Genomic DNA, 21,953 nt, shown 5'->3' with positions numbered 1-21,953 from the left:
GAAAAAAATTCGGTGAGACGTAGAGGGAAAAAGGGACGAGAGAAAATAAAACAAGGTGGATGGATTTGCGGGGGGTGATTGCATATATTATAAGTTCAAACCTACGACATGATGGATCAGATCCGTCACCAAAAGAATTAGGTGGGACCTATGGGACTTCCAGGGACTGTACACCAAAATGCCCGCCTTGTATCACCAACAAGGACAAGAAACGAAAGAAACCAAAGCCATTCAGCATCGAGCATGGTCTGTGAGTACTTCACCAGTTTAGCATTGACCTGACCTGAGAGGCAAAAGGAGGAATGCGATTGGATTAAGCTGACTATCTCCTCAAAGCATGTGTGCATCATGCATTGGACGTTGACCCGGAAAACGGCATCTTTTTGGAGCAACCATTTGACAGGAATAATTATCGTCTTGCGTAATGAGGCGAGTAGCTCTGAATCGCCTCAAAAGTCTATAGCTCACACCGAATATTACTGACAGCAACCAACGTTCCCGCTATGACAATGCAATGTCAATCAATCCTAGGGTAGAAAAAAAGATGGCCCCCTTTCCCCTTGGGCAACAATGCTGATACGACTTGTCAGGTTTGTTTTGGAGTCAAGACGCTTCTCTTACAAATACCAGATACAGTTACAGTACCTCTTCAGGTGTACCAGCTTTGTCCAATCATCCATCTGCCCTATCTTTTTTTGCTTCTGTCAGAGGTCCTGAATCCGACTAAAAGTACCTGAATTGATCCCTTGACTTTATAGTACAGCAGATATAAACAACTTAATCGCTTGCTTTGTTCCTTAAATCAAATATTTGCTACTCTTTGAGCTTCACACTCGCTCATTCTGCCCAATATCGACCCGATCGGACTGACATGTCCCGAGAAGGAACCGCCTTGTAGAATGGCATAATGACGATCTCTGAGATATCGTTACCTAAAACCTCATCCCCTGCCAAGTTCGTTTCTCCCCTTACCCACAACGCCTTACCCATCCAACTCATCCGGTCCGATCTCTACCAAGACTCACCATCAAATATCAAATGCCAAGTATCAAACCTGATAGCCCTTCACCGAGTGAAATGTCGCGCATCTCTAGAAAAGGAAGCTCGGTGTGAACCCGAAACTGAAATACCCTAGAATCTCGCCAGAACATCCTGAAAAGAACTATCTTGACATGATATCGGTCAGGGAACACGTCCGGTTGGTCCCGATCTCAAGGGTCTTCAGTCAAGAAGGCTGGCGAATCATGAGACATACGCGTTACTTGAACTCTTTGTGGGACGTTTTGCATACGGGCGAGTTGGGAATGGACTCCTATGCTCACCGTGCTTAACTCGACTACGCCGCGGAACGGGACGGCATAACCGTTACAAAGACAGGTGCACGGAGGTTCTTTGAATTATTCGCGCAATATCCTATAGTATGTACAAACTGGTACATGGCTAGTTCGAAATATCGTAATAAGAAACGACCTGGGTGCCAGGACAATTCCACTTGGTCAGAGACGATGCCATGAAAATATAGGGTAGCGTCAGCTCAATATTACAAGGCTAGAATCGTGCGTCATAGGTCTGGACAAAAAGGGTGTAAAAGCTGACATTGGCAAAACTAACTAAGGAAGAATAATAGGTCTAGATACAGGAAAAAGGTCCTTCTCATATAGCCTGATGAGGCCATTCACACAGAGATTGCATAGGTCATTGACCTGAAGCTTGACCTTCGGTTTGTCCCTTGTTTGGACAATCACTTCTGATTGGTCGGTTATTTGCTAACACTCAACTGGTTTAATTTGCAAACAACCAAGGACGGGAACAGTACATCACAATATGTAAATCGATTATTGAAATGACATGAATTTTCATTTTAGACATGATTCCTATATGCTAGCTAATCATTTATTGACCAAGGGGCCAAACCAAACGCTCCCAATTTTGTTTCTTTGGACAAATACAAGGAAACATCCCACTTCAACGCCACAATAACAAAAATATATATCCAATTTCTCGATTAGCCCACCATGGACTTTCCAATCTCGCTCTGCCAGTCCTCAGCACGCTCGAAACCGTTGGAGTGTGTCTGGTAGTCAAACAGAGCCTTGGCAACGTCCTCCTTGGAAGTAAGGACGAAAGGACCGTACTGGATCACGGGTTGATCCAGGGGAGTACCAGCGATGATAGCTACTCGAGCGGACTTGGTAGCGCCGGCGTCAACCTCAAAGTGAACAACATCGCCTTCAGGCTCGAAAACAATGTTGTGGTACTGCTCGACAACACGCTTCTGGTCATCATTGCCAACAATGACCTGTCCCTCGAGGGTGTAGGCAAAGGCGTTCCAGTTGGGGGGAAGAGGCTGGGTGATCTTGCCACCGGGCTGGATCTCAATATCGAGGAACCAGACGGGTGTGTAGGCGAGATCCTTGACTGAGTCGATGCCGTGGCTCTGGCCAGAGATGACCTTGACAGTGACCTTGTCGTCGTCAATCTTGGCGATTGGGATCTCTGGAGCCTTGAGATCACGGTAGCGAGGCTCGCAGGCCTTGAGCTCCTTGGGGAGATCGACCCAGAGTTGAAGACCAATGTTGGCGCTGCCGTCGGCATTTTGCTGGGGCATCTCTGCATGCACGATACCTGGAAAATGTCAGTAAATTTGATACGATATTGAGATGAGACAAAAGTGCATACCTTTTCCAGCAGTCATAAACTGAAGATCTCCAGCGGAGAGGGTGCCTCGGTTACCAGCAAAATCCTCATGGTCCATACCACCCTCAAGAAGGTAAGTAATGGTCTCTTGACCACGATGAGGGTGATCGGGGAATCCAGCGCCAGGCTTGACAGAGAAGTGATCAAGCATCAGGAAAGGAGAAAAGTTGCGCAGCTGAGGAGTACCAATTGATCGACGAACGCGAGCACCAGCACCCTCGGATTGCTCAACAGCAAGGAAGACCTTGCGAATAGCTCGGTGGACAGACATTTCGGTGGCGTAAAGGTGGTGGTTGTCCTTTTGTTGGTCGGTAATCTTGTCGCTGTAGATATAAGACAGAGGCGTAAGAGTCTTTAACACTTCAAAGGTAGAAGTCGTCGTGTCCTTGAAACTGGTCTGAAATAAGGCAATGGCAGCTAATAAAGCGATGAATGCTAGAATGAAGATGCTTCTGAAAGATGTCATGACAAGAGAGGACGGATGGGGAGGGGGATATATATACTGCGATGATCTAGAGATGGATGAGGAAATGATTCTGCAAGCAACGACAAATCAGTAGAAATAGATGGAATATTAAGTTGAGCCATTGGGTCAGACTTGGAAGATTGTGGAGGTGTTGGCGATGTTTAGTAAATGTTACATCAGCAGCTAAATTGAGGGTTTACCGCTAATAGCCATTGTAAGCTGGGGGACTTGCAGCAGTAGATCAGGAATTGCTAACGCTGACCAAGGTGATTGTGTGTTTAATAAGTGGGGGCAATTACTAAAGGCTTATCGTGATACGTTGTCAAGGTATTGAGTTTGTATCCGTATTTCCGATTAGCCTCAATAACCTCCTTCTAGAAGACATAGCAGACAAAGAAAGGGTGGTCATTAAGCTTTAGATAGAATACGAGTAAACAGCATAAACTGGCTTGGTAATTTCGTATCTTACGTTTCTAGCGGCCAACCTCTCGAAATCATATTCCATCTTTGTGAGAGAGCATGACGAGATGATTACAGCTCATTACATGAATCACATCCAAGTCGAACCATACATTTCTTCTAGATCCGCCTGACTTCCATACATGCCATGCTCTTAGTTTTTGAAAATGATAGGAGATGAGAGAACATGACGCATGTCCTCTACTCCGACGATGAACTGCACGTATACGCAGTCTAAGCCAGAAAGAAACTGGTAAAAGCCGAAATCCAAGAGTGACAAAGTCGAGATGCCTTGAAACTCTCAGTGTATAAAAAACCCCAGAATACGAATGAGGCTCTGGCTCTCACACTTTCTTGGCAAGTTGTAAGGCTGAGAGGGGCTTTATATAGTACTAATGCGATCATCCCACCAGCGGTTGCCTTTTTGATGAACTTGTATTTGCACTTCATGTCTTGTGTCCCGCAATTGCGCAAGACATTTGAAATGGCTGCACCACGTTTGTTTAAACAGTTATAATACTCAACAGAAACTCAATTGGTAAATACAAAAAGAATGTGACTATTCTTCTTATGTCAATACACTTGATAACTACTCTGTACTACGCCTGGAATGTGGGACATGGGGCAGTCGCAAGGTTGATATTGACATATAAAGGCTCCCCATCCCATCAGACGAGGCAGTGGACGGCACATGCATATGCAGACACTGCGACACCTGACAGAAAAACAAGAATAACAAGACGGTACTTTTTGACCTTGTGATTTCTGTCTACCTACTATGGAAGTACAATGTTGGGAGCCGTTCGCATAATCTTCCACATTCAGGGGCAGCAATGTTCGAGGGTGTAAGACTATTGGTATCAATCGCTAGGTAGTCTGAAACCAACCAGGAGAAAAAAGCAATGAACCTGGGCGATCAAACAAGATATTGCATGGGAATCTGATAATCCAACAAAAAAAGTGTCCCAGATGAACGGTACCAACCCTTGGTGGCGACGTAGGAAGTTTGCCATTGGTCATACATGTCACATGTATTCTCATAGCCCGGCCAGGCTGTGCTGACAGGGGCTGAGTGCGACACTAATGCACGCCATTAAACCAAGACACAGGCTGTCAGAAATGGACGGGCTATGGAGGTCAGAATGCCTCGTAGGACGCCTAGAAATTACTGCCCTCCAGGCGGGGCGAACCACTCAGGTGTGCCGCCATCAGGCCCGTGGAATCCATAACTGCGCCTTTGACTACTATAGGTGATGGATTGAACCAAGCAACCACCAAACGACTTTTTGACCGCAAACAGCAGAACATGGAATATTTACCAATGTTATTTGGCCACAAGGCGCATATTGATGAGACTTATGTGAAATGCCCTGTATGCCTCGCTTGATTATATAGAGACAATTGATTTATATAGACCCCATCAACAGTCCAACAGTGGTCATGTATCACTAGCAATCATCACTCAACTTCACAGAGTAATATCTAGGTACCTACTAAACAAACACCAACACAAAGAGCCTTTACACAAACAAACCGGGCCGACTATCCATATTAGATTCATCACTGCCTCAAGCGAAACAAAGAGTTAATCAGCTACCTGTACCTTCCGGCAAACCACTCAAAATAAAAGAGGCACCTTCTCTCACAATGCCGCACGCAACTTCCAACCCCTCTTCACCAAGAATGTTCAGCCGTATCAAGGATAAATTCTCCACAAAGAAGTCCACGAGAGACTTGAAGACACATTACAACGAAATCAACATGGGTAACTCAAACACAACTCCCGGGGGCTACCCCAGCAATAATAATCCCTTCCTCGATCTCCGTAAGTCGCACTCCTTACCTTCGTCGTGCGACTTGACCTTGCAACTGACACCTCTTACAGCCAATGAGGCACCTCCTGCTTATGAACCATTTACCAAGTCCTCTAATCTCGACATGCCCCGTCGAGCTGCTTCTCCAGCACCCAGTATCTCTAGCGTAATAAGCGCAGAGGACAAGTATGCCTTCCTTTCAACCTTTGATACCGTCTTTATCATCGACGATTCTGGTTCCATGGCCGGCCGATCGTGGAGAGAAGTCCGCGAAGCACTTAGTGCCATCGCACCAATCTGTACATCTCATGATCCTGACGGTATCGACGTCTACTTTCTGAATCACCGATCAAATGCCGTTGGATCTGGCACCCAAGCCCCTGGAGGATACTACAACATCCGCGACGCCAGGCAAGTCGAGCACCTCTTCAAATCTGTTCGACCCTGCGGTTCCACACCTACCGGAGCTCGTCTGCACAGTATTCTCAAGCCCTACGTCTCGCACATCGCTCGCCGCGCTGAGAACATCGACTCGACCAAGCCGGTCAACATCATCATGATCACCGACGGATGTCCCACAGATGACCCAGAGAGCATCATTGTGCACTACGCCAGGAAGCTCGACCAGATCGAGGCGCCTCCTCACCAGGTTGGGATCCAGTTCTTCCAGGTCGGAAACGAGCTTGGCGCAACAAAGGCGCTCCGCGAACTGGACGATGATCTTTCAGGGCAGGGTATCCGTGATATGGTTGACACAGCCACATGGAACTCTACTACTGTGATCAACAGTCAGACTTTGACTGCAGAGGGTATTCTCAAGGTTGTTCTTGGTGCGGTTGTGCGACGACTCGATCGTCGGTCTACTCACGGCACTCCCCAGGGCCGCGCTCATTAAGGTTTCTATTCGTAGTGACACGGCTCTTTGATGCAGGAGCGTGGTTTCTTTCTTCTGTCGTATCTATTACAATGGGGTGGTGTGTTGTTTTCAGTTGATACCAGGGGAGTACTGGAACTTAGAGGTTTAGATAACAATCCAGGTTTACAGTACTGGAATCATTCTCTCACGAGATTCTAATAACATACTTCACTTTACTTCACTGCCTGTTTAAAGTACGAAGAAAATCGATTATTACATATAAGGACTCATCTTGACGTCTCTCTTGGATATCTTCGCCTCTCTCTCTCCTGCTAAAGGCAGTGTGTATCCCAGGACGTTTCCCACGACTTGTCGTAAACCCCTAGAGTATTAGTGATCCCCGAAGATTGACTTCTTCCTTAACCGCCAAGAAACCCCTTGTACTATTGTCCTAGTTTTCCCCAGAACGGAAAAAGAAAAAAGAAAATGCAAAGAAACAAGCTCATATACGAAGAATATATCACCTATCATCTCAATCTCCAGAAGGAGAAATGTGATTGCCTATGGTGTATCCTTTCCATGAATGAAGACCCAATCGCCGTTGTGCATGCAGAAAATTCGTCACGGTAAAGTAAAGAAAGCGAATGCCCGTAGTATGAAATATCAAAAACGCCTCGTCGCCTGGTTGGTCTCGACGACTGTATCTGGGGATGTGTTGGTGAAAGAGGATGTTTCCCCTCAAGGTGCCAACGTGTCGTCGCAACGTGAAATTGTGTCAAAAGTAGAATGACATAATGGCACATCTTTATTAAGTACCATGCTCGTCATAGTCTCGCTGTGTAACAGAAGAAATAAACCTCTTCTCTCTTCATACGCTATTCCGACGAATCAACGACAGCGAGGACAACTGTTGCGATGCATTTATCGCATGCAGACGACATCAGCTACACAGACTGAGTGAGCAGAGATGTTTGTGCCAGTGTCGTTACGGCAAGTCACAACAGGGGTGGTGACAAGAGCAACACGCCAGTGCTCAGCCTGCAGGTCCTGGGGATCAAGGTCAGGCCAGATTGGCAGCATGGACTGATAAGAGTATCGGCTCCCAATCTCGGGGAAGCGGAAGTCAAAGGTCAGTCGGCTGCTGAGGATGCGGCTTGACAAGGCCCAAGTGGCTGTAGCAACACTCTCCAGTTCCTTGAAGACAGTATCAGGGTCGGCTTCAGGGTTGAGGAGTGGCTCGATGATGCTGAGGATCACATCCGTGATCTCTTGGCAGCGGACTTTGCTGAACTCCTGGAATGTGTCCAGCTTGAGAATGGAATCGATGATGCTTGCCTGGCGATCGAGGATGTGCTGGCGGCGAGCAGCTGGCTGACCTGCAAGTTTGTTAGCACCCGGGTAGTTGATAATCAATACAAACAAACATACCTTGAGTTCGTTCAAGATCCTTCTCAACTTCAACAAGGCCGTGGGTAGCATCAGTCTCTGCACCCATCCAGGCGCGAGAAACCCAAACTCGGTTGACAACGTAGTCAATGATGACGCGAGTGACCAAGCAGGATTTAGCGCTGGTTTCCTTGAGATGGTAGTCAAGGTAGGAAACGGCCTCATTCTCAGCAAGAGGATGGTAGGTTGCAATGAGAACAGGCCACAGACGAGTGTCGGAGAGTTCCTGTGGGTTGACAAAGGTAGCGAGGTCAGCATGACGGGCAACGAACGTGCGGATAGATTGGTAGAGATCTGTGAATTGATCGTGCCAAGCGTTGACAGTCATATCAGTGATATGAATAGGAGGACCAGGGAAAGGAGGTCGAGTAGTCAGCGCACCAGGCGGGCCGTTGTAGTCAGGCCCGGCAGGAACAGGATCACGGAATCGGCTGTACTTGTTGCGTCCACCCGAGGGGGTAGGGGGGTAGTACTGGCGCGGCTGGCCATATCCTCCTTTGCTGCTGGGAGATGTAGCGCTCTCGTCAGGATGTCCATAGGACTGAGGGTAGAACTCAGGTGCATTGGGGCGATAAGTGCCGTTGGCGAAGCCGCGACGGGGAGGAGCGTTACGACCATAAATGGACTGAGGTCCAGTAACGCTGGAAGAAGGGGTTCCAAATCGAGACTGAGTCTGCGAAGGAGTAGGAGGTCCCCCCCACTGGCCGAATCGACGCTCGCTTGGCGTAGTTGATGTAGGACGAGAAGGACCAGGCACAATGTGCGATCCAAAGCGCGTGGTAGTAAGAGAACGCTGAGACTGGACAGCGCCTTCATTGGGGCCAGAAGGCTTGCTATCGCGCGAGTTCGTCCCTTCATCGCTGTCAAGCTGGCGCGACATGGAACTCTTCTGAACAGCGTCCTTATCAGAGCAAGACTCGGTGATGGTGTCAACGGCACGAGCCACCGAGCTAAGACTCGGGTTCTTCGTGAGCCAGAGAGATCGACGAGAATTGACCTGCTCCTCGATATGCTTGATTGTTTCCCCGAGTTGCTGGAGAAGTCAGCCATTTGATTCCAGAGCAAGTTGGAATCGGTCACTTACCTTGACCACGACGTCGCGATCGGGAGACGACTTGGAACCATCAGAACCAGCATCACTGTTCTTCAACTTGAGTGACTTGATTTCACCAGAGAGCTTCTGAAGTTCTTCCATGACCTTGGTGACCTCAGCTTCGGCCTCTTGACGCTTGCTCTTCTCGTTTGCGAGATCGGCGCGGAGGGTGCTCAGGGTATGAGCCTGGTCGTCAGCCTCTGCCTTGGAAAGGTTGGCCTCGATACTCATGCGCGCGATCGCCTTGTCAGTGTCCTCTTGATCAAGAGTCAAGTTCATGAGCGCGTCAACGAGCTGACTCGTCTCGGTGCTGACAATCTGCCCGACTTCCTGAAGCTGAGTGATGATCTCATTGGATTCCTTGGAAGAGACACCAGGCATGCGGCGCAGAGAGGTCTGGATTTTGACAAGAATCTCCTGAGATTGGCGAGACTTTTCAAAAGCAGGCTGCGAAAAAAAGAAACAAGTCAGTTTTTGATTCGGGATGTGCGCAGCCAGCGCCTCAATGGAGGGCCACAAGAAGGCGTGCAGAGTACACAATGACTAGGAAATTGACAACTTACGTGGTTGTTGGTCATCTGCTTGATTCTCTCAGATCGAGCAGCTCCCGCGAGGGGAGTCGAGAAGTTGATGCTCAACATGGTATTGGATGGCCTGGTATCGCGACTTTCACTGCCGGAAGACCACCGTGATGCGACTTGACTTTGATAGCTACCGGTGGAAGATGCGTTACTCTCGTATGTCATTATAGACAGATAAAAGTTCCGCAATGAGAGTGATGAAAATCGTAGTTTGGGTAGAGGTGAGAGTAGTAGAAAGGATTAGGGAGAGAGGTGCGTGTAGAGGTGTTGCGCGAGGTGCAAAACAAACACTGAAAACAACACCGAGACAAAACTTTTGGTATAATTCTCGCCCTGCGTTTGCGCCGAGTTAGATCAAATACTTCTTTGTTTGCCAAACGCGCGGAAAATAATAGAGAAGAAAAGATGCACCCAAACGCTAGAAGTAGAAGATATGAGGGTACGTTTGCGTAGTGACCATAAATGAGTGAAGAAAGGTTTGAGAGGTAGTTGAGGAGACGAGGCACAAGAGTGAAATACATTCTCCTACTCGATTTGCGAGCGAGAAACTTCTGGGGGGAACCATTCGGCCAGCTGCCTGGCACTGACAAGCAGCCGGCAAACCAATGTGACTGGCACTCGCACACCCCTCATCAACCAACCTCCAAGTAAATGAATAAATGAAGGGGTGCCTCACACAGCAAGGTAAATAGTAACATAACGTTCCCACTTCAATTGGAAACGCGGAGAAAATATGCCTGAACGGTGTATGCACTCTCGAGATCTCACAAGAGGTTCAGGGGTTGGAACATATCTCACCACCAACAGCAATGAAGAAACTGGATGAGCTGAACCAACGATTGGAAAGAGAAGATCAAAAGGCGTTCATGAATATATTCGAGACTAAACGATGATAAGAAATACAAATCAATCTGTAGCAATACATAGTTGAGAGACACAATGACACTCCACTCTCAACGTGTATTCGACAAACATGGCATGAGTATATAGCATTCAGTCTCGAAGACCTAAGATCGTGATTCAATAGAGAGCGTCAGACATTCGAGGTCGATACACTGTGTAAGTGTACGACCGGTCACATGCGCAAAATCAACGTCGAAGTTGACAACGACATACGTACGCTTGTACTTGACAGACCTGAGCATAATCAGCAAGGTAAAGAACAAGCTTCATGACGTTCCCTACCTTTCAATCTTCAAACTAGTCACAAAAAGGGCGATTATTACTTTCAATACATTCTATATTTCGAAACAAACTATTCATATGACAAACAAAGGCGCAGGTCTGGGGTGCTGCCCCTTAAATCAAGGGGAAGGGCCATCCTAGGGTACAAGACATCAGTATTGGTCCTTGCGACTGAACGAGTGCTGAACCTGGAGATCGATAATAGATCCTAATAGGGGCGCGTGCGCGTCGAGTCTTCCAGACAAAGTAAGTCGGGACTGAGGGATGAGAACCTGCGACACCGTAATGGTTAAAAAGATTTGCGATGCTGAATTTTGGGAACCTTGATGCATGCAATGCGAGTCGTAATTTTTTTTTGGCGGTGATGGCGAATGTATCGCGCCGCGGAAGCGCGTATGAGAACGACATCGGAGATTTCTGGAAGAAGCGGAGACTTCAAGTCTGTTGATGACCAAAATCTTAGTGATGCTCTTCAGCCAGTTCATGTGGACTCTGCTAACCTGCAAGAGTCCTAAAGAGCGTTGTTGACAAGCCAAACATTAGCTTCAAATTGCCCGGGTACGAGAGAACAAACTGCTGTAGACGGCATCTACAACAGGTGACGCGTCGATCATTCGTCCGCCGAAGTATCGGCCGTTGAGGCCCTTGATGGCATTTTCGCCGCCCTGGACTTTGTCAAATTTGAGATAGATGTCACCCTTGGAGTTCGGATCAACCGAGATGTGGACGACGTGTCCATATTTACTCTCGGCTTCTTGACGAACATCGTCCTCAAGCTCCTTGACCCAGTCGGTGCCTTCTTCTCTGTGAATTGTTAGTAACTGCTAAGAACAATCTCAAGGGTTGCAACATACTCTTCGGGGTCAAACATGTTGTGCAAAACCACACATCGACTGGCCATGTTGACATTAACAGGCAATGGCTTCGTCTCCATCTTGGGTTTGAGGACTTGTCGTTCTTCGTGGCCATTGGTGGGGGCCGAATCGTCCGTTCTAGCAAGCTTCCTCATCAATGCATCGCGACTATAGTTGTTAAAGTTGACACCAGCGACATCGGTATCATCAAGAGCACTGGCACCTCCTGTCTTCTCATTATCTCGACCACCGGCTCGGTCGAAAGTAGAGTTTTGAGGGCCACGTCCGCCAGAACCAGAGAACGCAGAGCCCTGAAAGTTAGGGTTTTGCTGGTTCTGTCCGGAAAATCTCTGCAACATGTTGGCAGTACTCTCAGGGGTAAACTTATCGTTTCCGAGTCCGACACGAATAGGACGTCCGGCCAAATCAAAGCCATTCATCTTCTCCAATGCCTCTCGTGCCTGGCCAGCATCACGGAACCTTGACAAGTTAGCGATTGATTCATGATTTGGATGAGGTATACTCACTGGACAAAACCATAGCCGCGACTGCGACCGTTCTCATCTTTTTGGAGCTGAACGAACTCGAGCTCGCCAAAGGGCTCAAAGACAGCTTGCAAGTCCTGTTCGGTAACGTTGAAATGTATGTTGCCGACGTAAAGGCGGTGGAACGGAATAGAATTGGGATGGGGCCCTGAAGCTTCAGGGTTTCGTGCCTGTCGGTTCTTCTCGGCTTCTGTCACCTGCACGATGACGGGGATACCTAGGAGTTTTTGTCCAGTAAGTTGAAGTGCCTGGGTAACAGATTCTTCGTTCTTGAATTCGACATAACCAACTCTGCCATTTGTTAGTGACTGTTCTCATCGATGAATGTGTGTTGTCTTACCCCTTGGATCTTTGACTGATACGATCCTTGACAATCTGAGCCTCATTGACAGGTCCAACCCTTTCAAAGAACTCCTTTAGTTCGCGGGTGCGGAGACGAGCGGCAAGCTGCTGAACGAACACAGTGCGTCGATCTCGTTCGTCTTCAGTAAGCTGCGGGTTGCCTTCTTCGCGTTTTGTTTCCCGACGATCGTCATCCCGACCGCGCCCAAAGTCCCGGTTTCGTCGGTCACCGCGATCTCTTCGTTCACGGGGCTCTCGATCATCACGAGGTCGGTAATGACGGTAAGGGGAACGAGATCGTGAGCGTGAGCGTCGTCCGCCACGGTAGTAATCGCCATCTCTGTTTCGGCGCGTGTGACGGCGGTCACTGTCACGGCTGCGGCTCCTTCTCCTACTCTTGTGGCTGCCAGCATCGCTTCGTGGTGTTCCTACGTCGGGGGTGCCTTTACGGCTTCGGTTTTGGCTGTCTCGGCGGTCTCGGCGTCGACCATGGTCGCGGTCGCGATGTCGGCTTCCATCTCGATCACGGCCACCACGATCGCGCTCCCTTCGTTCAGGCTCATCCCTTGTTCTATCCTCTACAGGGCTCTTAGTCTTCTGCTCGGCGGTGTCCTTCGCAGTGGCGTCCAGGAGTGCTTCCACGTCCAAGGTAGCCATGATGTCTGCGTGTTAAATTTATCGATGGGCGTCCGAATTTGTGACTCGTAATGTGATCAAATAACAGCAGATATCTAAAATACAACTTTCTGGAGTGTAATTCGATACTTGCTTTCGTCAGATCAGAGGTTTGTTGAAAGGAAGTTGCCTTGAAAAGTCCTGATGGGTCAAGCTTTTGGCCAGAGGTACCATGTCGAAAGCGTCTCAGCTGCACGTGACGTGACACGTGGCGAGCATAGTCACCGCATCAGACATATTGACGAATAGCGTGATAAAAGAATGGACGATAAGAGTACAGGACATTGGTTTTCAAAGAGGGTATATTATTAAAAAGAGACTCTGTCCAAAGAAGAGACCATATTGGGCGTACCAGTCCCAACCATTAAAACTGTTTACGCTGATTCGATCCATTAATGCCAGGGCCCACCATGTTCATTACCATCCATTACCATCCATTAATCATGACTGCTCCGTACAACGCAGTGTGCGCCAAGCACTTGATAGCAAGACATATATACAGTGCGCCGGCTTGAATTTATAAGATGCACGCCAGACTTAGAATTGCGTGCATTATAGTGAGCTTATTTCGTCTTCTTGGTGTCGTAAATAAGCTCAGTACCGAAGATGGTGTCCCAGAATCTGCTGGTAACTCCGAAACCAAGCTCGTAATCGAGGAAGTGATGAGCAAGGTGGTACTTCTTGAGGTCCTTGTACCACAGAGGCAGGTCTTGGTGGTGAAGGAAGTAGTGTGTAAGATCGTAACAGACATATCCAAAGACACCTCCGCAGTAGGCTGCTACTGCAGCATACCAGTTGTGGCAGAGGATGCTATGAGCTATCCACCAAAAAGGAGTAGCCAAAAGAGCGAAGAGAGCGGGTGGCATAACAAGACGGTACCTATCCATAGGAAGATAATGGTGGATACCGTGGAGGACGAAATGCAGAGTGATTCCTACACGGTTATCGGGCAGATAGCTGATAGAATTAGCATACATGGCTGGTTAGAAATGGCAGGAGAAACTTACTAGTCAAGGTGGAACAAAAAGCGGTGCAGAACGTATTCAATGATAGTCCAGAAGAAGACACCAAAGACCCAGTAGCCAAGAGTGTAGAGCTGGTTGTCGAAGCCTTGCGAAGCGACGTGGGTACCGAATGCAATGCATGGCAGCCAAATAATAGGAACTATATACCAAGCGGTCTTGGAGAGAGGTTCAAGAAAGTTTCCAAACAGAGGTGCGGACTGACCGCCCTTGTAGTGGCGAGGACGATGGACCTGATCCAGGTAGAATTCTTTAGTGAATCCACCGAACCAAAGCTGAGGGAAAAGAGGGCGATTCAAGTCAAGAAACTTGTTCTTCTTGTAGTCCATGTTGTAGTCTGTTTCCCTGCTCAAGTCCTCCTCGCAGGACATTCCGGTTCGAGGATGGACTGTGCCATTGGCGTCCCCGTTGGACAGCTTCGCATTGCCATTGCCGTTGGCAGTTCCATTGGCATGTCCGTTGACGGACTTTTCGGGTACGAGGAATCCGACTAGGCTCTCATCGAGGATTTCGTAGGCAGAGTCAGAATGTGTGTGCGAATCAGAGTCTTTGAGGATCTTTTCGATATCTCGGCCGGCATATTCGAGAACGTATTCGGGACCGCCAGGATGATCCTCAATAAAGTCGGTGATATCGTAGACCTTGCTGCCAATTGTGACATAGCAAGAGCCCTCTGAGTTGTGCTCTTCGACCTCGGCACGAGTGAAGGTTGGAAGTGTAAGTCCAGGCATTTTTTGTTGAAGCAGCGGTCGGAGGTTTGGAGTCGAGTCGAGAAGGCGGCTGGAAGACCACAGTTGAGGACGGTGCACGAATAGGAGTGCTCCTGTGGGCGACAACTGGGAGAAGAGGAAAAGGATGGGAACCGAAGGAGAGTGTAGGATAAGAAAAACCGAAAAAAAGTTGAAACCTAGAGAAAAGGGTTGACGGGTTTAATATCAAAAGCCAGACAGTCAAAGGAACCTAACGAAAGGGCGGCGCGAGCGGCGAGTTAGAGTCGCCGCACAGGGGTCCATCCAGGGGATTTTTTTTTAATGAGGATCCCCATTCCGCGTTAGCAACAGAGTGGCGCTACAATGACCATAAAACATGCCACGAGTCCGGGATACAGAACCTGACATTTGATTATGGAAGGTTTAACAAGATGATGTTGTTTATTAAAATTGGCGGTTTAATTTGTTCTCAAGACTGAGGCAGAAGAATGCCATTTACATAGGTACTACCTACAGTTGGGAACAGTGGCTACTAGTCCAGGTAACAGAGTTTAATTTGTAAGGGACAGCTAGCTGTTAATGCCATGGGGCGATCGATATTTACACGTCAAAGTTGCACATGACGATTAGAGCACATAAAAAACAATGGTGTTCTTGAATCTGGCATAGTAATATTCGTATCAACCAATACGGATGTACATGTCAGCAGCATTCAAACATTGCAGCATCCGTCGATGCCGTGTTTCTCTCCTTGATAACCCGGGGCCAAGCAATTTATCGATCAGCCGATCAATGGGCTTATGTTTTGAATGCCGATAGATCCAGACTTTAAGATACAGGTAGAACAGCGGAATTTCAGTCTTCCGTATGCTCCGATCGAACTTTCTGATGGCAGGGGTTATTCTCCGAGGAAGCCGGATCTCCTTTAACTAGCAATTGAGCTCCACCAGCATCAGATTTTATAGTTCTTGTAATCTGTTTTCCTTGCACTAATTTAAAGCATGGACTGTTTGTTTCGTTGCGAAAATCACAATGGAATAGAGAATCCTGGCTTGAGATACGGTGTCTGTATATATAGTAGAGCTTGGAGCTGGAGATTTGACGACTTACACCAATATGATGTCCACGCTACAGTGCATACTTGTCTCTCCTATTTTCGGGCAGATTGAAGGAAGTCTTCTATCCTTTAAACATATACACAAGCATATGCATTTCAAGTACTCGTAAGAAGGTTACTTCACGAATGCATGCTCGCCCCCTCTCGCTTCCAAGTCCATATATATGTCTTTGCCTCTTTCATCAGAAACAGTCTTCAATTAAAACGCCAAGATTTGTTTACGTACCACCTCAATATCAACTGCCAAGCCACGAGTTGTGGGTACAGCTTCGCAACCAGCTCCAAGAAAGACAATGAGTTTGAGAGGCCTCTCACGCTGCGATTTCGCAATTGCTAGGTATGCCCAACACTAACAACTTTTGTACCCAATCCAAGCACGGGACAGGGTTTAGTAAATGGTCTTGCTTAGTACAAGTGCTTTAAAGCAATCTGACCAGTCCGAGTAACGCCACATGCACATCAAACCTGAGAGCTGACGGCTACTAGAACCGCCCAGCCACATTAAAACCCGTCATCAGTGTGACCTCCTCTAGATACCAGGTACATTATCAACTAATCCTTCTCTTGGCAGATCAAGTTTTTTAAACCTCCTCTCAACCTTTACCAATATCCTTCCTCCAACCTTTTTCGTAAACCTCACCTACGTACTTCTCTTTGGATAAACTTTCTCACCTACCACCTTATCGCGTACTCCCTGCTGTAACCCCGCCATATAGGGCTGCATCGCTAATTCGCCATGCCGTCATTTTCCATGCCGCGGGGCTCATGGCTACTGCTGATCGCAGTTTGCCTGATTCTCCTCCCTGGCAAAGCTGAGGCTTTTGGTGCTGGAAATATTCCCTCAATTGCTCAAGTTAGTTATGAGATTCATATATAGCCCACTTAAGACCTTCTATTGACATGCGTATAGGTCGAAGGTCATAACTGGCGCCATGGAGGTAAGCTGCCCCTACCCCAATTTTGTCGCATTGTGTTGCTCACCTAATATCTAGACATTGAGGATATGCTCGAAACCATTGCGTTTCTGCACGGGAAGAAATGGACTTCAATGCTGATCAAACGTGTCTACTTTGGAAACTGGTTGCGCGACTACTCCCAGGCCGTTGATATTGGCAGTTTGAAGGGCGTCAATGGCGAAACAATCCGCATTCTGGTACGAACTTAATGCTTTCCCCAAGCGGTTCATCGTGCTTACTGACATTGATAGGTTTGGGTTCTATCGTTTATGGCTCACGGTTACGCCACTGGCGAATTCGAGGTCACCGCAGACAGACTCGGTGTCTATCGTCCAGAGGAACATATCGATAACCCCCTCGGCTACGGAGATGGACTCGATGCGCGAACTTTTGATAAGCGATTGCGCGGTCCAGTCGAACCGGTAGAAACCGAAATTGATCCTCGCACCGGCATGAAAAACTATATCGCCAACGAAAATGGTGGCTGGGCGACCAGCGCAGCCTATCTACGATACAGTTTGGCCCGAAGCGTTCACTATGGCCGTCTTTACACCAGCGGCTCTAGCAAGGGAAATGAGGATGATCTTTGTGAAGCATTGAGATGCTTGGGACAAGCATTGCACACTCTGGAAGATTTCAGCGCTCACAGCAACTACTGCGAGCTTGCCCTTCGTGAGCTTGGATATCACTCTGTGTTCCCCCACTGTGGTGAACACACCGAGATTAAGCTTCATGGCAAGCGAGTATACCCCCTTGTGACTGGTACCTTCGGAGCCGTTGATTTCCTGCACTCCGTTATTGGAGAAGCTTCGGACCACTTCACTCAATCTGAAGTCGACGAGGTTGACGTTGCCCTCAAAAACGCCGAGGGAGGATCCGCCAACCGTTCCAGCGGTGGCGGCGAGCGATCGCTCCTCGGAGGTTTCCTTGGAATCAAGTCTACCCCTGGTGACTTTATCGGTTTGGTGTCGAAGCTCCCTGGTGTTGGTGATGGACTCGCCTCTCAGGCTAGGGACCTCAAAGCCAGCTCCGAGGCTCAAGAGCAGCGCAACCGAAGCTATCAGCAGAGTCGTGGCAATATGACTCGCGATAACGCCAACCAAGTCCCCGGTATGAGCCCCGATTTCGACCCTGTTGAAACCGCTCGCAAGATCTACCCTATTCTTGAGTTCCGTGACAAGATCGTCAAAGCCATCAGCCGCGGCATTGCCAAGGTCCCTGGTCTGGAGAAGCTTCTCGAGAAGATCAGTGAGACCCTTACTGCTTTCATCTTGGGTCTTCTCGCACCCTTCATCCGACCCATTATTCAGCAGGTGTCCAAGGTCCTCAAGGACGGTTCATCCAGTGTCATCACTGCCAGCGCCAAGTCTCAGTATGAGCCTTGGGACAACCCTTCATGCTCTGACCCTACTCACTCCATGTTGTCCAAGGATCATTTCACAAACATCCTCAACTCATGTGCTGGTCGCATCGCCGCCACCATTCTGCAATACACAGTTCCGTAAGTCGACGCCTCAAAGTAAACTTATTCAATTATTAACTGAAGAATCTAGACGAGTTTTGTATGCCTGGGAGAACACGGGTGTCTCCGTGGACGAGGTCGTTAACGATATCCTCCGAGCGTTCCACCATCCTGCTGCTCGCGACGACCACGTCGAGATCCAGCGAGATATGTTCAAGACCATGAAAAATTGGGCTGACGAGCACCCTCGTCGCCACGAGCTTGCCCACCTCCTCTCTTCCGAGTCTGTCAGGAACCACAAGAACCACATCCTTAACCAAGTCTCTGGCGCAAGCCGCAGTGTCGGTGGAGGTGGCTGCAACCATGGCACATTTGGTGACATGTCTAATGCGGGACATGGCAAGGTCGCAGGTTCGCTGTGGTCACAAGTCAAGACGCGCGACCTTGACTCTATGGAGGGTAAAGATGGAAATCCAGCGACAGGATACATGTCGAACTCGCCTGCCCCGCCTAGCCAGACCTCCTTCGACTATGGACAGAACCCCAGTTATGCAGGATCAAACTCTGGATACTCCCAGCAAGGCGGCTATAATGCTCCTCCGCCGCAACAATCATACGGCGGCGGCTACGGAGGACCTCCTCAACCTCAGTACGGGGCTCCCCCTCCAGGACAGTATGGAGGTCCTCAATACGGCGCGCCTCCTCCTCAGCAATATGGAGGCCAGGGCTACGGGGCACCCCCTCCTCAGTATCCTCCATACGGCCAGCAAGGTTATGGCGGACCTCCTCCCGGCAACCAGCCTCCCCCTGGCTGGGGACAGTACCCTGGCTCACGTCACGGTTACTAAAGGAGACATGATGGTAAATAAGAGCGTGGTATGATATATGAGATCACGGAACTACTGGGATTGGATAAAAGACCCTGATGATTGGCCAAGGACAATGGCTGGAATGGATATGTAACGGCCGCTTTTGATATCGGATACCCAGGAGGGGAGAGACAGGTAACAGACTTAGACTAGTCAAGACGTATTTCTTTCTTCAATGATAAAGAACTATCGCACATACTTGTCAATGCAGTGCTACATATGCCCCAGCCTCGACTGGGATCTCAGTGCGGATGACCTCCCTAAGCGCTTGCTATGTCGCTGTCTGTTACTCCAGAGAACTCCTGATTCCATGCAATACAAATTCCACCAAAAGCAATAGTAGAGTGCCCCTAGTATAAAAACATGAGTAATTGTACTCCCTCGAGATCCTTCCACTTTCAAGGCTCCAGCACCCTCTATCCAAGCAACATGAGTCCTCTCGTCATAATCACTCAAGCCAATCATCTCTTCCCTCGTCGTGGATCTTGAGCTTCTGCAATGCGGGCATCGCGGACCTCTTTGGTTCCAAGACTGCCCAGTCCACCTTCGGATCGACGCTCCCAGCCGCCCAGACGTACTACTTGGCATGTTGCGTTATCGCCGTCATTGGAAACCTCGGTGGCATACTTGACAATGTTGCGAGCTCCGTCTTCAGGTGTACGTGCCTCTTTGACAACGTCGACGATCTCCTGATCGCTAAGAGTTCCAGAAATACCATCCGTCATCAAGACAAGGAAAGAGTATTGCGCAGGACCCATTTCGACTCGTGTAAGCTCTGGTTCAGCTGAGACACCAATGCGCTTGCTCTTCATATCTCCGAAAGCGCGACTGTTGGCTAACCCAGCAATGCGTTCCTCGCCGAAACTATCACCAGAAACCATTGATCCAGCAGGTGCATATCGTCGCAATCGGCGACTCTCAGTTGGGCTACTGGGGTGGTGATCAGATGTCAAAGGCTGAGCTAAACCGGTAGCGGTATCGCAAAGAAGTATACGGCTGTCTCCAACATGAGCGCATAGTAACGTACTCTGGGCTGCTGGGTGCCAAAAGGGGGCGGGTGTTGGTGTGGAAATGAGGGCCACAGAGGCCGTGGAACCTCCTTTGAATCTCGCCGGACCTCCTATACCATGGCCAGAGGGCGTAGACGGATGGCCAAAAACCTCGTCGTTGTTGACAGGGGCATCATCGGATCCTTTCATATCTTCGGGGTCAACCTTTCGTGCCTGGGCGGATACGAAATCCAGATCCGCGCGCAAAAAAGCATATGCAAGCACCGATTCAATGGTGATTTTGCGCCCTTCCACTGCGAATTCATCTCGTGAGAGAACAAAGTGTTCAGGGTGAAAGCGCCTGAAGTAACCGCCGATGGTGTCTCTGTATTCCTTGACCAAGTTCTTCTCCATACGAATTGCTTTCGCGAGGTCCGAGACTTCAGCAGGCGGCGATGTTGCGCTGTGTATTCGCTCCCCATGTACTGGCTTTTCAGAGATAGCGCTGCCGCTTGTATCAGGCACATTCATTTCTTGTCTGACCTCCTCTGGCCCTTTCATGTGGACAGCATCAAGAGCCTCGCGTTTTGTTGACGGAGTACTCGCAGGTTGCCCTGATTGGGGCGTGCGAGCTTGTTTATGTTTGTGGTCATGGTGGTGATTTTGTATACCTTCACGACTTGGTTTCTTCTTGCGTAAACTGCTCTGAAGTCCGAATTCTTCCGATGCCTTCTCAATATACCCCGGTAGTTCTTCTCGGATGAAATCAGCACATTCACTGCCTCCATGTCCGTCAAAAACACCAAAGTAAAAGATCTGAGGGTCTCCCCAAGCACTGTCTGCTGCGGTAGCCTCTCCTGGGTTGTGCTTTACGCTCCTAGGTGCCCTCTTTGCAAAGGCCGGAAGACTGATTGTGCCAGCCTGTTCTCGATCTTCGTTGTACGGACGGCTTCCTCGATCTGTTGCGACTCCCAAATGATGTTTTGCCCTCCGCATTGGAATTCGTACCACAGTCAAATCTCGGGTTGACGGGATGTAAGGCGGGGCGACAGCGGGGACAGGCCCAGCACTTGGAGTGTGAGGGGTCGCAGCATCGCGAGGGAGCTTGTGGCCGGGTCCTATCGGGCGAGAATCGGGATGAACAGAAGACGACGGTAAATGTGTCACAAAGTAGGTATGAAACTCTCTTCGATTATGTGTTTCGAGTGTCGACAGGGATAGTTGGCTGGGCTGCGACTTCGGACGTGTAAGCCGAGACTGTCGCGATTTGTCGGACAAGCTCGCGCATGTTGGGTATCTTGTTGAGCAACAGAACTGGTGCAAACAACGAGGCGTATTCAATGTTCCGTTTTGCGCGTCGCTTCGTAGGTGAAAAGCGAGGCGGTTCGGGGTCACTGAAGGTCGAGCCGTGATCCTAAGGAGTTGGATTGCAGGGGCAAGCGTTGAATCGACAGCGGCGCGAGTAAACGGAGCCATTGTTGAGGGTTGAATGTTTGTATGGGTTTGTTCGCCAGTCTTCACTCATCAGCGTCCCTTGAAGAACTGGAGCGCTGTGCAGGCTAAAGTCTGCAATGCCATCGGGCGAGTTGTCGAAGGTTATATGGATTTCCGAATATAGTTTGTCAATCGTTGTCGTCGAGACGATACGCACGAAGCTTTGAACTTTATTTGTATACGTAGGGTAGACCAGATGATAGAGAGTTTGTTTCGGTGAATAACGTGTTCTTGTGAGTGAACAACGCCATCAATGTGGGTGAAGGACAGAAGATCCAGGTCTGCCCTGTTGGTCGGAAAGTGACGATGGATGTTGGATGG

The 21,953-nt window shown here is 48.9% G+C and overlaps 7 protein-coding genes across 7 annotated transcripts; 2 read left to right on the top strand and 5 right to left on the bottom strand.

Moving 5' to 3' along the window:
* Positions 1 to 2,005: 2,005 nt before the first annotated feature.
* FGSG_05168 (pirin) lies at positions 2,006 to 3,668 on the bottom strand (the record flags this gene model as incomplete). Its single annotated transcript, XM_011325370.1, has 3 exons — positions 2,006 to 2,625; positions 2,680 to 3,094; positions 3,633 to 3,668. 3 exons carry the CDS (start codon positions 3,666 to 3,668, stop codon positions 2,006 to 2,008), a joined length of 1,071 nt encoding a protein of 356 aa, XP_011323672.1.
* Positions 3,669 to 5,078: 1,410 nt separating this feature from the next.
* Positions 5,079 to 6,538, top strand: FGSG_05167 (uncharacterized protein). The gene is made up of 2 exons (XM_011325369.1): positions 5,079 to 5,447; positions 5,508 to 6,538. Exons 1-2 carry the CDS (start codon positions 5,270 to 5,272, stop codon positions 6,329 to 6,331), a joined length of 1,002 nt encoding a protein of 333 aa, XP_011323671.1. The 5' UTR covers positions 5,079 to 5,269; the 3' UTR covers positions 6,332 to 6,538.
* A 675-nt stretch (positions 6,539 to 7,213) lies between these two features.
* Positions 7,214 to 9,472, bottom strand: FGSG_05166 (uncharacterized protein; the record flags this gene model as incomplete). Its single annotated transcript, XM_011325368.1, has 4 exons — positions 7,214 to 7,668; positions 7,721 to 8,771; positions 8,823 to 9,278; positions 9,395 to 9,472. The coding sequence occupies 4 exons, from the start codon at positions 9,470 to 9,472 to the stop codon at positions 7,214 to 7,216; spliced, it is 2,040 nt and encodes a 679-aa protein (XP_011323670.1).
* Positions 9,473 to 10,628: 1,156 nt separating this feature from the next.
* FGSG_05165 (RNA-binding protein rsd1) lies at positions 10,629 to 13,127 on the bottom strand. The gene is made up of 4 exons (XM_011325367.1): positions 12,337 to 13,127; positions 11,979 to 12,287; positions 11,452 to 11,931; positions 10,629 to 11,401 (listed from the first exon to the last, which is right to left on the bottom strand). Exons 1-4 carry the CDS (start codon positions 12,993 to 12,995, stop codon positions 11,143 to 11,145), a joined length of 1,707 nt encoding a protein of 568 aa, XP_011323669.1. The 5' UTR covers positions 12,996 to 13,127; the 3' UTR covers positions 10,629 to 11,142.
* A 207-nt stretch (positions 13,128 to 13,334) lies between these two features.
* Positions 13,335 to 14,766, bottom strand: FGSG_05164 (inositolphosphorylceramide-B C-26 hydroxylase; the record flags this gene model as incomplete). The annotated part of the gene is made up of 2 exons (XM_011325366.1): positions 13,335 to 13,970; positions 14,021 to 14,766. 2 exons carry the CDS (start codon positions 14,764 to 14,766, stop codon positions 13,577 to 13,579), a joined length of 1,140 nt encoding a protein of 379 aa, XP_011323668.1. The 3' UTR covers positions 13,335 to 13,576.
* Positions 14,767 to 16,598: 1,832 nt separating this feature from the next.
* FGSG_05163 (uncharacterized protein) lies at positions 16,599 to 19,372 on the top strand (the record flags this gene model as incomplete). Its single annotated transcript, XM_011325365.1, has 5 exons — positions 16,599 to 16,715; positions 16,773 to 16,800; positions 16,855 to 17,015; positions 17,070 to 18,319; positions 18,372 to 19,372. The coding sequence occupies 5 exons, from the start codon at positions 16,599 to 16,601 to the stop codon at positions 19,126 to 19,128; spliced, it is 2,313 nt and encodes a 770-aa protein (XP_011323667.1). The 3' UTR covers positions 19,129 to 19,372.
* Positions 19,373 to 19,610: 238 nt separating this feature from the next.
* On the bottom strand, positions 19,611 to 21,614 carry FGSG_05162 (uncharacterized protein; the record flags this gene model as incomplete). Its single annotated transcript, XM_011325364.1, has 1 exon — positions 19,611 to 21,614. One exon carries the CDS (start codon positions 21,612 to 21,614, stop codon positions 19,611 to 19,613), a length of 2,004 nt encoding a protein of 667 aa, XP_011323666.1.
* Between the last annotated feature and the right edge of the window lie 339 nt (positions 21,615 to 21,953).

Source organism: Fusarium graminearum, chromosome 3, assembly GCF_000240135.3.
Source record: "Fusarium graminearum PH-1 chromosome 3, whole genome shotgun sequence".
NCBI classification, from domain to species: Eukaryota; Fungi; Ascomycota; class Sordariomycetes; order Hypocreales; family Nectriaceae; genus Fusarium; species Fusarium graminearum.
Note: the sequence above shows the minus strand (reverse complement) of the source record. Positions and strands in the feature narration are given on the sequence as shown.